At 39.9% G+C, this 11,608-nt stretch overlaps 1 protein-coding gene across 5 annotated transcripts; it reads right to left on the reverse strand.

Moving 5' to 3' along the window:
* Positions 1-578: 578 nt before the first annotated feature.
* LOC119886086 (butyrophilin subfamily 3 member A2-like) lies at positions 579-11,195 on the reverse strand. 5 transcript variants are annotated; one of them, XR_005441432.1, is made up of 6 exons: positions 10,897-11,195; positions 8,329-8,664; positions 5,790-6,071; positions 3,465-3,634; positions 3,255-3,363; positions 2,611-2,718 (listed from the first exon to the last, which is right to left on the reverse strand). XR_005441432.1 is itself a non-coding variant. In XM_038696617.1 (5 exons), the coding sequence occupies exons 1-5, from the start codon at positions 10,997-10,999 to the stop codon at positions 2,343-2,345; spliced, it is 915 nt and encodes a 304-aa protein (XP_038552545.1). In that variant the 5' UTR covers positions 11,000-11,192; the 3' UTR covers positions 579-2,342. The 5 variants fall into 5 exon arrangements, 3 of the variants coding, with proteins under 3 accessions (XP_038552545.1, XP_038552544.1, XP_038552546.1); XR_005441433.1 differs by having other exon boundaries at positions 3,243-3,363; XM_038696617.1 differs by lacking the exons at positions 3,255-3,363; positions 3,465-3,634 and adding an exon at positions 579-2,428 and having other exon boundaries at positions 10,897-11,192.
* Between the last annotated feature and the right edge of the window lie 413 nt (positions 11,196-11,608).

Genomic DNA, 11,608 nt, shown 5'->3' on the forward strand with positions numbered 1-11,608 from the left:
GACAATATTCAAAGGGGTTGCATGGTTATGAAAGATGTGCAGGAGATTGCAAAGTTTTTAGAGCCCCTTTAGGCCCAGGCCGATCACTGTAGAGACAGAGATGAAACTAAAGTCTGCTAATTAAAAAAAAAAAAAAAAGAAGAAAAAAAAAGAAAAAGATAAAATGATACTGGAAATTTAAGTCAAACTTGATTTACTGAATTTGTGCAATGTGCTCACACAGTTTGTTTTTATTTGCTAAATGTATGTTACAACAGTTTTCCTTTGGAGGATCCTGACTGACATGGACTGGAGGTGATCCTGGTTCAATGCCTCTCCCTTTCTGGGTAGAAATTACCCCGAACACAAAACTAACTGCTGCTCCAATAACATTTGAGCTTTGTTGCCCTTTGTTATTCAGAGTATTAAAAAGTACGTCTCATTTTTTCACATTTCAAGTACTGTACTTGAGTAAATTTAGTTTAATTTCACCACTGTACCCCTCATCCAAAAAGACTTTCATTAAAAACACAGTAAAATCTCTTTAGTTTCTTTTCTCAGAGTTTGAACAGACAGAAACATCAAAAACAGCCACAACATACAGTTTGACATTTTTCATGTTTTATTCAAACGTTTGGACAGAAATGATTCAGCTCTGCAGGAAATGACACGATACAAGTTCATCATCAGTTAGAAACATCAATATACATGAACTTTCAGAGAACTCAAATATCACAGTCAGCAGCAGCAAACACTCAGTGTCCAGTTTATTAGGAACACCTGAAACTAATGCAGTCTGACAGTCCTGCAATAAATCTCCTTCATCAAGGTTTAAATGTTCAGTTTGAGTTCAAACTGTTTCAGAGACGTGTTTCTGTTATTTAGCCTGCACTCACTGATATACATGGGGTGGACAGAATAACAGAAACACCTGTCAGTATACACTCTCTGAACATTATAACCTTCATGAAGGAGGATTTGGTGCAGGACTGTTGTTTTAGACTGTATTCATAATAAACTGGAACAGCTACACAATGTGTAAATAATGTTAATAACACAAACATTAAAATAAAAAAAAGTCAAATTATATATTTCAATGTAGCTACAAAATATTTACAGCTTAACATTTAGTCCAATGACCTTATAATAATAATACTACATTTGTAATGCACTTTACATTTGAACGTGTAAAGTTTAAAAGTGCTAAAAAGGTAAGATCATAAAAAGGTAAAAACACCAATCCTTATGTTTCTGTTAATGTCTCGCTCAGTTAGGACCTTTAAGAACTTTAAGAAGCGTTCTGATAATATTTGGTAGATGGGCAGTATTTATACAGCACTGTTGCTCCACATTCATCTCTTTATTCAGGCCTCAGACAGAAGTCACTCTCTGTCTCCAGGTCATCAAACATTCTGCTGATTTAACTCATAATGCAATTTTTTAAAGTTTTTTTACCTACGTTGACGACAGTAGAAGAGTAAAAATTAGATGCATAAAATAATCTAATTATTTTTAATAAATATTAAAAGCAACAGAACAGAGTGAAAGATGTAGTAATTAATTAAGTCAATACTAAGAGTGGAAGTGGAGTCATGCCACATATCAGGATTTAATTAATGGAATGACTGATTAATAATCACATAATCTCCACTTTCTCTCTTCTGTTTCACCTCGTTATCTCCAACCTGCGAGACTCCTCCTGTGACAGAACATTTACATGTCAGACTGTTATATATTAAATTCAATGATGAAGTTTTGAACGTTAAATAATATTGTTTGAAAAATTAATAACTTATGACTTATTCCAACAACATCTGTTCAGGGAAACTACAGGTTTGGGTGAATTTTAAAGGCAAGTTCACTAGTTTGTACGTCGTGTCGTCCGACCACGTCTGAAGGCAAAGTACACAGAGTTTCCAACCAAAAGTGGCGCAAATTTTAAGTGAATATCCAGAAAATCAGCAAAAGAAAATGCAAAGTTACAGGTTTCCATCCACTACTGTTATGTGAAAATTAGGAGTTGGTTCATGGAGACAAACATATTGATTGCTGTGAGATAAAGATAATAAATATATATTTTGGCATGCTGTTATCTTACTGTCCATGAGTTTAACAGGGACAGTCTATAAACACTTCACTAAGGTCAGGGAAAGACTGGTCGTGATAATGGGACTTGTAATGCTTCCAAAGTAGAACATGCACATTCAAAACCCCAATAACCTCACTTTCATCTTGCTACCATCCCAACAATCTGTCTAACCACAACACTACCCCTAACCTGAAACTAAAACTAAACCTTAAAACCAGGACTTAACCCTAAAAAAGCCTGAAATAAGTGAGGACCAGCCAAAATGTCCACACTATCATACAATCTGGTCTTTAGCTGGTTTTGACAAAGGTTCTGCCAGTGAACGGTTGGTGTATCCTGTGCCGGTTGTCTTCCTTATGTCTGCTGCAAGGAAAAAAATAACTTATATTAAAGAAAATCCCTCCTGCCTTAATCCTACCCTGGTGTAAATACCATCAGAAGAAGATAAAACAACTGTCAAGACTCTAAACATGAGACACATGTAAAGAATTTGTTGTGAGCTCATCATGAATATGTTGATAAAATACATGATTTAAACTTACCTTTCTGACAGTTAAGTGGGATGACACCCTTTGCTATAAGTACAGCAAGAAGAATAAGAACAGCAAGAAAAATAACTAACACAGCAACAAACCATCCAGCGGGGGACCCTGAAACAGATCAGAAAAAGTGAATGTAACACTCAGAAAGTAGCTGCAGCTCGTAAACATCACAGCCGACACAAAGAACATCTACAGGTGCTGGTCATATAATTTGAATATCATCAAAAAGTTGATTTATTTCGGTAATTCCATTCAAAAAGTCAAACTTGTGTAATGTATACATTCATTCCACACAGAATGATATATTTCAAATGTTTATTTCATTTAATTGTGATTATTAAAGCTGACAATTGATGAAAATCCCAAATTAAGTATCTACGAAAATTTGAATATTACTGAAATCAACTTTTTGATGATATTCTAATTATATGACCAGCACCTGTAGTTGCTCTTTGTGTCGGCTGTTTTTTTAACTAATATAGAGAGAAGAGATTTAAATGAAGATGCTTGTGTATTGAAAACCAGAGAGATAAATTGTCAACTTGATTTACCATTCATCAGTCACAACACCCAACTGACATTTATCGTTTACCGCAAGTCATTTTTATTACTTCCGCCCATCACAAACCCGCCCACTGACTAACTGATCGAGTTCTTGGCTCTCAACTTGCTGCCCTCTGAGGACGTTGGAGCGTGAGCTGAAGTCCTTTTTCCGCTGATCTCACCCCGTCTTCACCAGGTAGGGTCACACCTCTGTGTTCAGAAAAGTGTAGAATGAAGAATATCTTGGTGCATCGAACATAACGTGGAATTTAAGAATCTTAGATTATTTTACTTGAATATTAAAAACGTACCTGCTGACTCGTTAAGCTCCAGGGCACACAGGATGGCAGGGCCATGGCTAACGGAGGAAGTTGCGGCCTACACTGCTTCATTAGATGCTGATAGTAGAAACGCAACCTTGGGGCTTTAAGTCTCGGGGCATTAGCCCGGTTGCCCAAACACAGACCTAGCTCGCAGTGGCCTGATAGAGAAATCACAGCTATTGTAATTTTGTCCAGTACTCCTTGTTTGTGTGGATGCAACTTGTAGGCTGCGAGTACTGGTGTCGGGTAATGTAACTTACCATAAGATCACAATGGAATCTACTGTATATTTTATTTTTTTAAGAGCAGAACAACTTATGTTGCTGTGAAAAAACAGGTCAGAAGATCTCTCATTAGCTTCTTCTGCTTTAACAGAACAACAAAAATTGTAAAAAAGAAAAGAACTTGGAGCTACAATTTAATAAGAACTGAAAATGATCATATCTATTTGTCCCCAATATTAAATACAAGTTTACAATGTTAAGTAAAAATGCACTTCTTCAGCCTGTATGTGTCTCCATGATGATCCTGTTTTAGCTTCTTTGCATTGGCTTCCAGTAAAATCCAGAATAGAATTTAAAATCATTCTTCTTACCTACAAAGCTCTTAATGGTCAGGCACCATCTTATCTTAAAGAGCTCATAGTACCTTACTACCCCACCAGAGCACTGCGCTCCCAGAATGCAGGGTTACTTGTGGTTCCTAGAGTCTCCAAAAGTAGACTAGGAGCCAGAGCGTTCAGCTATCAAGCTCCTCTCCTGTGGAACCAGGTTCCAGTTTGGGTTCAGGAGGCAGACACCATCTCCACATTTAAGAGTAGGCTTAAGACTTTCCTCTTTGATAAAGCTTATAGTTAGGGCTGGCTCAGGTGAGTCCTGAACCATCCCTTAGTTATGCTGCTATAGGCCTAGACTGCCGGGGGATTTCCCATGATGCACTGAGCTCCTCTCTCCTCTACTTTCTCTCCTCTGTATGCAACCTTATCCCATTATTGCATGTTACTAACACAACTTCTCCCCTTTCTGGTAGTCTTGTGCTTTCTCGTCCCTCTCCTCTCTCCTCCTGTCACTTCCTGCAGGTTTTCTGGCTCTGGAGCTGTGGAGTCTGGATCTGTGGCTGCGGGTCGCCTGCTGCCCCCGTGTTCCTGCTCGACGCCCTCTGCTGCAACGACTATTGTTGCTAGTCTTATTGTTATTATAATCATTAACATTACGATGGTTACCATTAACACTATTATAAATATCTGTACCATTTTTCATTTAGTTTATAGCAACATTACCTTCGCTGTCTGTACCTCTGTGTGTATATTGTGTAGGCTGCCTCCCTCCCCTCTCTCTCTCCTTACATCCCTCTCTCTCTCTCTCTCTCTCTCTCTCTCTTTCTCTCTCTCTCTCTCTTTCACTCTCTTCTCTCTCTCTTTCTCTCTCTCTCTCTCTCACCCCAACCGGTCGAGGCAGATGGCCGCCCACCCTGAGCCATGGTTCTGCTCGAGGTTTCTGCCTCTTAAAAGGAAGTTTTTCCTTGCCTCTGTCGCCTAGTGCTGCTCTTGGTGGGAACTGTTGGGCTTCTGTAAATATCATCACAGAGTACGGTCTAGACCTGCTCTTTTATGAAAAGCGCTGTGAGATAACTGTTGTTGTGATTTGGCGCTATATAAATAAAATTGAATTGAATTGAATGACGAAATATTACCAGAAACCAGAGTTAAAGTCTGGTCCTGTTTTTTAGTTTCAGTTCAGTTTCTAGTTAAAATAAAATCAATGACTAAAATCTTCTCTACATCTAGTAGTGTCCTCATGTTGTTTGTTATGTGATTCATTTGTGTGACTCAATAAAGTTTCTCTATCTTCTCCATTTATCTAATCACAGCTAATAAAACCTTCAGAGAGCCTCGTGTATTTTGGTGCTACATGTGTCTCAAAAAGTCTCTGATTCTAAAGACTTCAGTCTCTAAATCTCCCTCGTGAGGTGTTTTCATGTTGATCCCCAGGATCAGGCTGCAGCAGCCATTTATAAATCTGTTACTGGGTTTGTGAGTGAAGTTTACTAAATTCTTGTGTTCCTGTGTTTGATCAGACTGATCTCAGAGTTTCTTTCTGTTATTTCCCTGCAGACCCTCTCATTCTTCCTCTCATCTCTGTAGATTCATGAAGTCTCAGAGTCTCAGTATAAGTGTGAAGCTTTCACTCAGTTTGAAACGTTTTACACTTGTGCAGACGTCTTCATCACAACCTGCTTTGTGTTCAGTCTGAAGACGCTTAAAACGAATAACACAATAACAATTAAAATAATTGAAACTATGAAAAATCTCACCATCGACCTGCACATAGATCTCAGCAAAAATCTGATGGCTGATTTCGTCCTGTGTGACTACACAGGTGAAGCGGTCAGTCGTGTTCACAGTAGTTTGGAGGATGATGTCATAGCTGCCTCCTCTTTCTGAGACCTGTGGCTCCTCAGCAGGAAGGATGTTTCCAGCACTGTCCTGCCACTCTACTGTAGGTTTAGGAGAAGCACCTCGAACTTCACACTGCAGCAGCACCCCATCCTCTGTTTGATCGATTGCAGTGACAGACGGCTTTTGAGCTGCAACTGCTGCACATTTTAGACGAGACACATGATTTTTTAAAAACACACAGATGCAGTGAAGACATTTGGACAAAAATAATTTTTATGCTACATTTGTTGTGCTGAAAAAATGATCTTGAAATGACATCACATGAAATCTGTTGTCTGATATGTCAACAATATTTTCTGTTACACTCAAGTAAAATAAACATGTGCTATAAAATATAAAACAGGGTCTTTAAAGCATGTGAGCCCCTTGTTTTATCAGGGCTTAACTGTGTCTCACTGGCCACTTTATTAGGTATACCTGTACAATCTGATGCAATCCAAAACAACTGCCTTTAATTTTACTTTAATTTTGATTAGTGATGGTGTTGTTCTGGACTTCATTATACTCAGAGGTGTTTCTATTATTCTGACCACTCATGTTTGAGATAAATAGGGAGGACTAAAAAATGTAACCACCAGTATAATTAGTCCAGTAAAACAGCACCTTTAACTATGAGCTCAGTAATAAACATGTAATTTAATATACACATTTCATACAAAGTCACCAATAACAGAACATTATAAACTTGGTAAAAGGTAGAAGAAATAATAATAATAATAAATTATATTTATATTGCTCTTTTCTAAGTACTCTAAGACGCTTTACAGAAGGTAAGATGAAAGTAATTGGTTAAAAAGAAGAGCAGGGGAGAGAGTGGAAGGAAGTATACTGGGGAATGCACTCTTGAAAAGGTGGGTTTTGAGGGCCTGTTTGAAAGATGGCATGGTGTTGGCCTGTTGGATATGGTGAGGGAGGGCGTTCCAGAGAGAGGGTGCAGCATTGAAAAAGGCCCTGTTCCCCTAGGTCCGGCGCTTTGTCCTGATGGTATTTAGTGTTGTTGCTTCCACAGACCTGACGCGACGAGTGGAGGTGTGGCGGGGGAGGAGGTCGGAGAGGTAGGAAGGGGCCAGATTGTTTAAGGCTTTGTAGGTGATGAGTAGAAGTTTGAAGTGGATACTGTATTTAACAGGGAGCCAGTGGAGTTTGTGAAGGACAGGGTTGATGTGATCTCTGCGACGGCAGGATGTAAGCATGCGGGCAGCGGAGGACGTATTGAAGTTTATTGAGGATTTTGTTAGGGGAACCGTTGCAGTAGTCGAGTTCAGAAGTGATGAGGGCACGAATGAGTATTTACAGCAGTAGAAAAGGACAAGGCGGGCGATGATCTTGAGGTGGAAGAAGACAGTTTTAGTTACCTGGTTGATGTGGGGCAAGAAGGAGAGGGTGGGTCAAAGATGATTCCAAAGTTGTGGACCTGGTTGGAGGAGGTGACAAAAGACTTGTCAATGCTAAGTGAGAATGTCTGGGTGGAGTGGGTGAGGGTGTTAGGGCCGATGAGGATTTCAGATTTATTGCAGTTGAGTTTGAGAAAGTTCTGTTGCATCTAAGACTTGGACGAGAGGTGGTGAGTGTGGTATGGGTGGCTTGGGTGATAGATTTGGAAGAAAGGTAAAGTTGAGTGTCATCTGCATAGCAGTGAAAATGGAGGCCACGACGGCGGATGATCTGTCCAAATGGAAGGATGTAGTTGATGAAGAGGAAGGGACCCAGCACTTAGCCCTGAGGGACACCATGGGAGACTGTGGTGGTGAAGGACTTGCAGTTGTTTATGGAGATGTATTGGTGTCTGCCAGAAAGGAAGGAGTTGAGCCAGGAGAGGGCAGGCCCGGTTAGGCAGAGGGAGTACTGAAGCCGTGTGAGAAGGATGGAGTGGTCGGTCTTACAATCTTACTAAGGCTTCAAACATTACCACACAGAGTTAAATAAAAACTGAGTTTTAACATTTAACCTGTAACATTATAACTTCAAAGAGTTAGTGTCTTATGATTATATCTTGTCAGTAAATTTACCTGTCTGAGATACATGTGGTGCTGCTTTCAAACAAATCTTGAAGTTAGAAAGAAACCGGAAACTTTGCAGCAATTGTAATTAATACAGCAGGTGTTCACATCTTTTATCAACATCTTGGTTAAGTTCAGACATTGGAGATTTACATTGTATATAATAATATAATAATTCATGATTGCCAGTTTAACTACTGTATGTGATTCTCACATATTAAATTGCTGATATGTAATTAAAGTTGAACTTTCAAGGTGTTCCTCGTTGTCAGTGGTTTAAACAGAAGACTGAACAGACGAGGAAGAACAGCTGGAGTCAAACCAAACCTAAAAGGACAGCTGGAGATCTTGATGAACAATATTTATAGATTAACTGTTAAATGGAAACACTCACCAACAACAAACTGAATGTTGAATATCCGTCTTGGCTGAAGACGTGGAAAATCACAGGTGTAGTTTCCACTGTCAGTCATCTTCGTTTTACTGATAATGATGGAGGCGTTGCCGTACTTCAGCTCATCTTGAAAATGTGAGATGCGACCTTTGAACTGCCGATCTTGGCCTGGACGACCGTTGTTGTAATGAATGCCTCCATCATAAAAGAAAACCTCCTTCTGACCATCTTTCTTCCAATCAAAGAGTTTCTCCTCTGCGTTCTCCTTGTTGCTGAGGGAACAGGGTAAAATGGCGTCACTCCCTTCTTCCACAACCACTCTGACGACACCCGACCCTGAAAGAAGAAGATTATTTTAGTCATTCTGTTCAAATAGAGATCAATCAGGTTCAGACAGAACATCAGATAACACATTTACATGTCACCTCAATGACTCTGAAACACCAGTTTATAAACACGTTAGTCGGCACATTATTTATATTTTTCATGTTGGCATCATTTAAGAATATTTAAGCTGACATAAGAAACCTGATGAGTCACATGACACAGACACCTCAAGGAGAGTTGTTGGTTTTAGGCTGAGGGTTCAGTGTGAGCCAAGTATCTGCAGACCACACAGGTTTTGTTATTGTGTGTTTGGATTTTGCTAATTATCACATTTTATAATAAATACACTACAGAAATTTAAAACATATTCAGATCATAGTTTTCATTATTATTATTCATTTTAGTCTCCATTGCTTTGAAGCTCTGTCAGAAACAAAATCCTGGTTTTGAGAATCTAGGTGACAAACACCAAAACTGCAAAGTGCAGTGTTCTCTAAACAAAATCACAGACTGTGTCTAAAGAGAAAATTCTAATAAAAACAATAAGGAGCCACACACCCTTTTATTCAGTCAAAATTTACCACAGGGAAAACTAAATGCACATAAACTCATTTTGGATGCATGCATCCAGCTTCTACTAAAAATAGAGCAAGAAAGATTCTTGTGTCCAGACAGCAAAAAGTCAAACAACCTTCTTTTTCAACAGAAATTATTTCTCATCATTTAGTGGCGATAAAAATTGCTGTTCGGAATAAATTCATAAATGAAGCTCAAAGGGAAAAAAACTAGTATTTAATGCAGCACCAAAAAGAGAGTTTGGTTACGCTAAGTAATTTATTCTTTTGCAAGACATGACAATGAGAGAAAAATGCAGAACTAAAGATGAGGTGGCTTTGGCCTGGTTTATACCCTTCTCACCTCTCTGCTGTCTTTTTGCTCTTACAACAGTGTTCTTACCAACTTTATTTGTGTGTTTTTCCCGGCCCCCTCACTTTTCTCTGTTTCTCCTTAGAAAACCGTTCATAACTTACTGCACAACTTGAGCAGTTTTCCACCCTTCAATAGTTTTGATCTAGTATTGACATTCTCTCTTTCAGTCCCTTATTATGAGCTTCTTCAGTTGTTTTTGAGTCGCTCATACAAGTAGTTACATGATTGCTTCTGCACAGGGCATCGTCATTTCGCCAAACTTAGCATGCTCCCCTGGGCTTTTCTTCACTACAGGACCTCTGCAATACTTGTTATATTTCAATATAATAAAAACATTATATGAATATACGAACGTAATTATATGAATATGCTGACACACTGTCCTGCTAAAAGAGGCCATCAGGGAATACCGTTTCCATTAAAGGGTGAACATGGTCTGAACAATGCTTAGGTGGGTGGTACGTGTGAGTGTAACCAGAATGGCAGGACCCAAGGTTTCCAAAGCATCACACTACCTCTGCTTGCCTTCTTCCCATAATGCATCCTGGTGCCTTGTGTTCCCCAGGTAAGAGAAACACAAGCACCCGGCCATCCTTTTTATATTAAAAAAAACATGATTCTTCAGACCAGGCCATTGATCCGCAGTCCAGTTCTGATGCTGACCTGCCCATTGTAGGTGCTTTCAGCAGTGGACAGGAGTCAGTATGGGCCCTTCCCTTCACTCCCCACGTGCATCACTGAGCCTTGGATCTCCATGACCTTGGACCAATAGGTACTGACCCCTGCAGACGGTTTTAGAGATGTTCTGACCCAGTCCTCTAGCCATCACAGTTGTGTCCGTTTTTCCTGCATCACACATCAACTCTGAGGACACAATGTTCACCTGCTGCCTGATATATCCCAGGTGCCATGGTAACGAGATAATCATTGTTATTCACTTCACCTGTCAGTGGTCATAATGTTTTGGCTGTTTGTTTATGTTAATATTAGTGATTTAGGCTGACTGACTTTAAATCCGTGCTGTAACGTCCGTCAGAGCAAATAAGACACAGCTGTCCATCACGGTGCTGTTAACACCTTGTTTATGTTCTGACTGAGGGACACACCGCATCCACCGTAACAACGTCACAGACCTCCATCTTTACCGACGCAAAAGCAGAAAATTATAGCGACCACACAGAGAGCTGGAGCCGATAAATACGCAGAACTACTGCGGTCATTTCGCCTGGTTACCCTTTTACATTAAAGACAAAATACAGAAGGTGTCGGTGTTTTTTTTTGTCCTGTGTAAAACGGGGTTAATTTTCTTACCGTGTTCATCAGCAAACGTTGCTCCAGACCGAGTCAGGAGACAGAGACACAGCAGAGGAAGACGCTTCATCATAGCTGCGGGAGTCATCTGAAGATTAAACATCACTTTGTCTTCACTGTGCCGCCACTAACGGAGATTTAACAGCTGCGTGGCTTCCTCCAGAAGCCTGAGGCGAGTTCAGTCTCGAAACGTTTTGCACCGGTTTGCTTCGTTGTCTGATCGAACAGCATGTTTCCTTGAAACGGTGTGCAACGATCAGGTGTCGTGCCGAAAAGTGATTGTCGTCCACGGGAGCGCGCGCAGTTTGTTAAAGCTGTAGCCTATCGCTGCGTTCAAACCCACAGGATATACATATAGGCTAGTACATATACAGTCTGAAACAGCTGCTCCCTCCAGGGCCGTCCTGACAGTGTTGGAGACCCCCCCCCCACACACATTACCCACTGCAGTGTGTATAAATTTCTGCAGCCAGTCAATAATCAATAAGTGTGATCAGCATCCTCCAGACATCATATTGGGAGACCAAACCTAACCAGGTATTTGGGAACGTTCCCCTCAGAAACTCTGTATCGAACAGAGATTGTTTTCCTTTATTCTAGTTCATTTGTGGGGTAAATGTTTTGCAGAAATGCAAAAGCATAGGTTTTATTTAAAACACTATTTTGAGCATTAAACACTTAATTTCCTGCATTATGCTGAAAATTTCTATAT

Source organism: Micropterus salmoides, unplaced genomic scaffold, assembly GCF_014851395.1.
Source record: "Micropterus salmoides isolate LMB-PRFRI ecotype aquatic unplaced genomic scaffold, ASM1485139v1 Ms_hic_scaffold_4, whole genome shotgun sequence".
In the NCBI taxonomy this organism is placed as follows: Eukaryota; Metazoa; Chordata; class Actinopteri; order Centrarchiformes; family Centrarchidae; genus Micropterus; species Micropterus salmoides.

Excerpts from the sequence above, each read along its gene's own strand:
- LOC119886086 (XM_038696616.1), bottom strand. The coding sequence starts at position 10,999 with ATGTTTAATCTTCAGATGACTCCCGCAGCTATGATGAAGCGTCTTCCT. Across the intron at positions 6,072-8,328 it reads CAACATTCAGTTTGTTGTTG|CAGTTGCAGCTCAAAAGCCG; the intron begins GTGAGTGTTTCC and ends TAAAATGTGCAG. Across the intron at positions 2,432-2,610 it reads CCCACTTAACTGTCAGAAAG|CAGACATAAGGAAGACAACC; the intron begins GTAAGTTTAAAT and ends TTTTCCTTGCAG.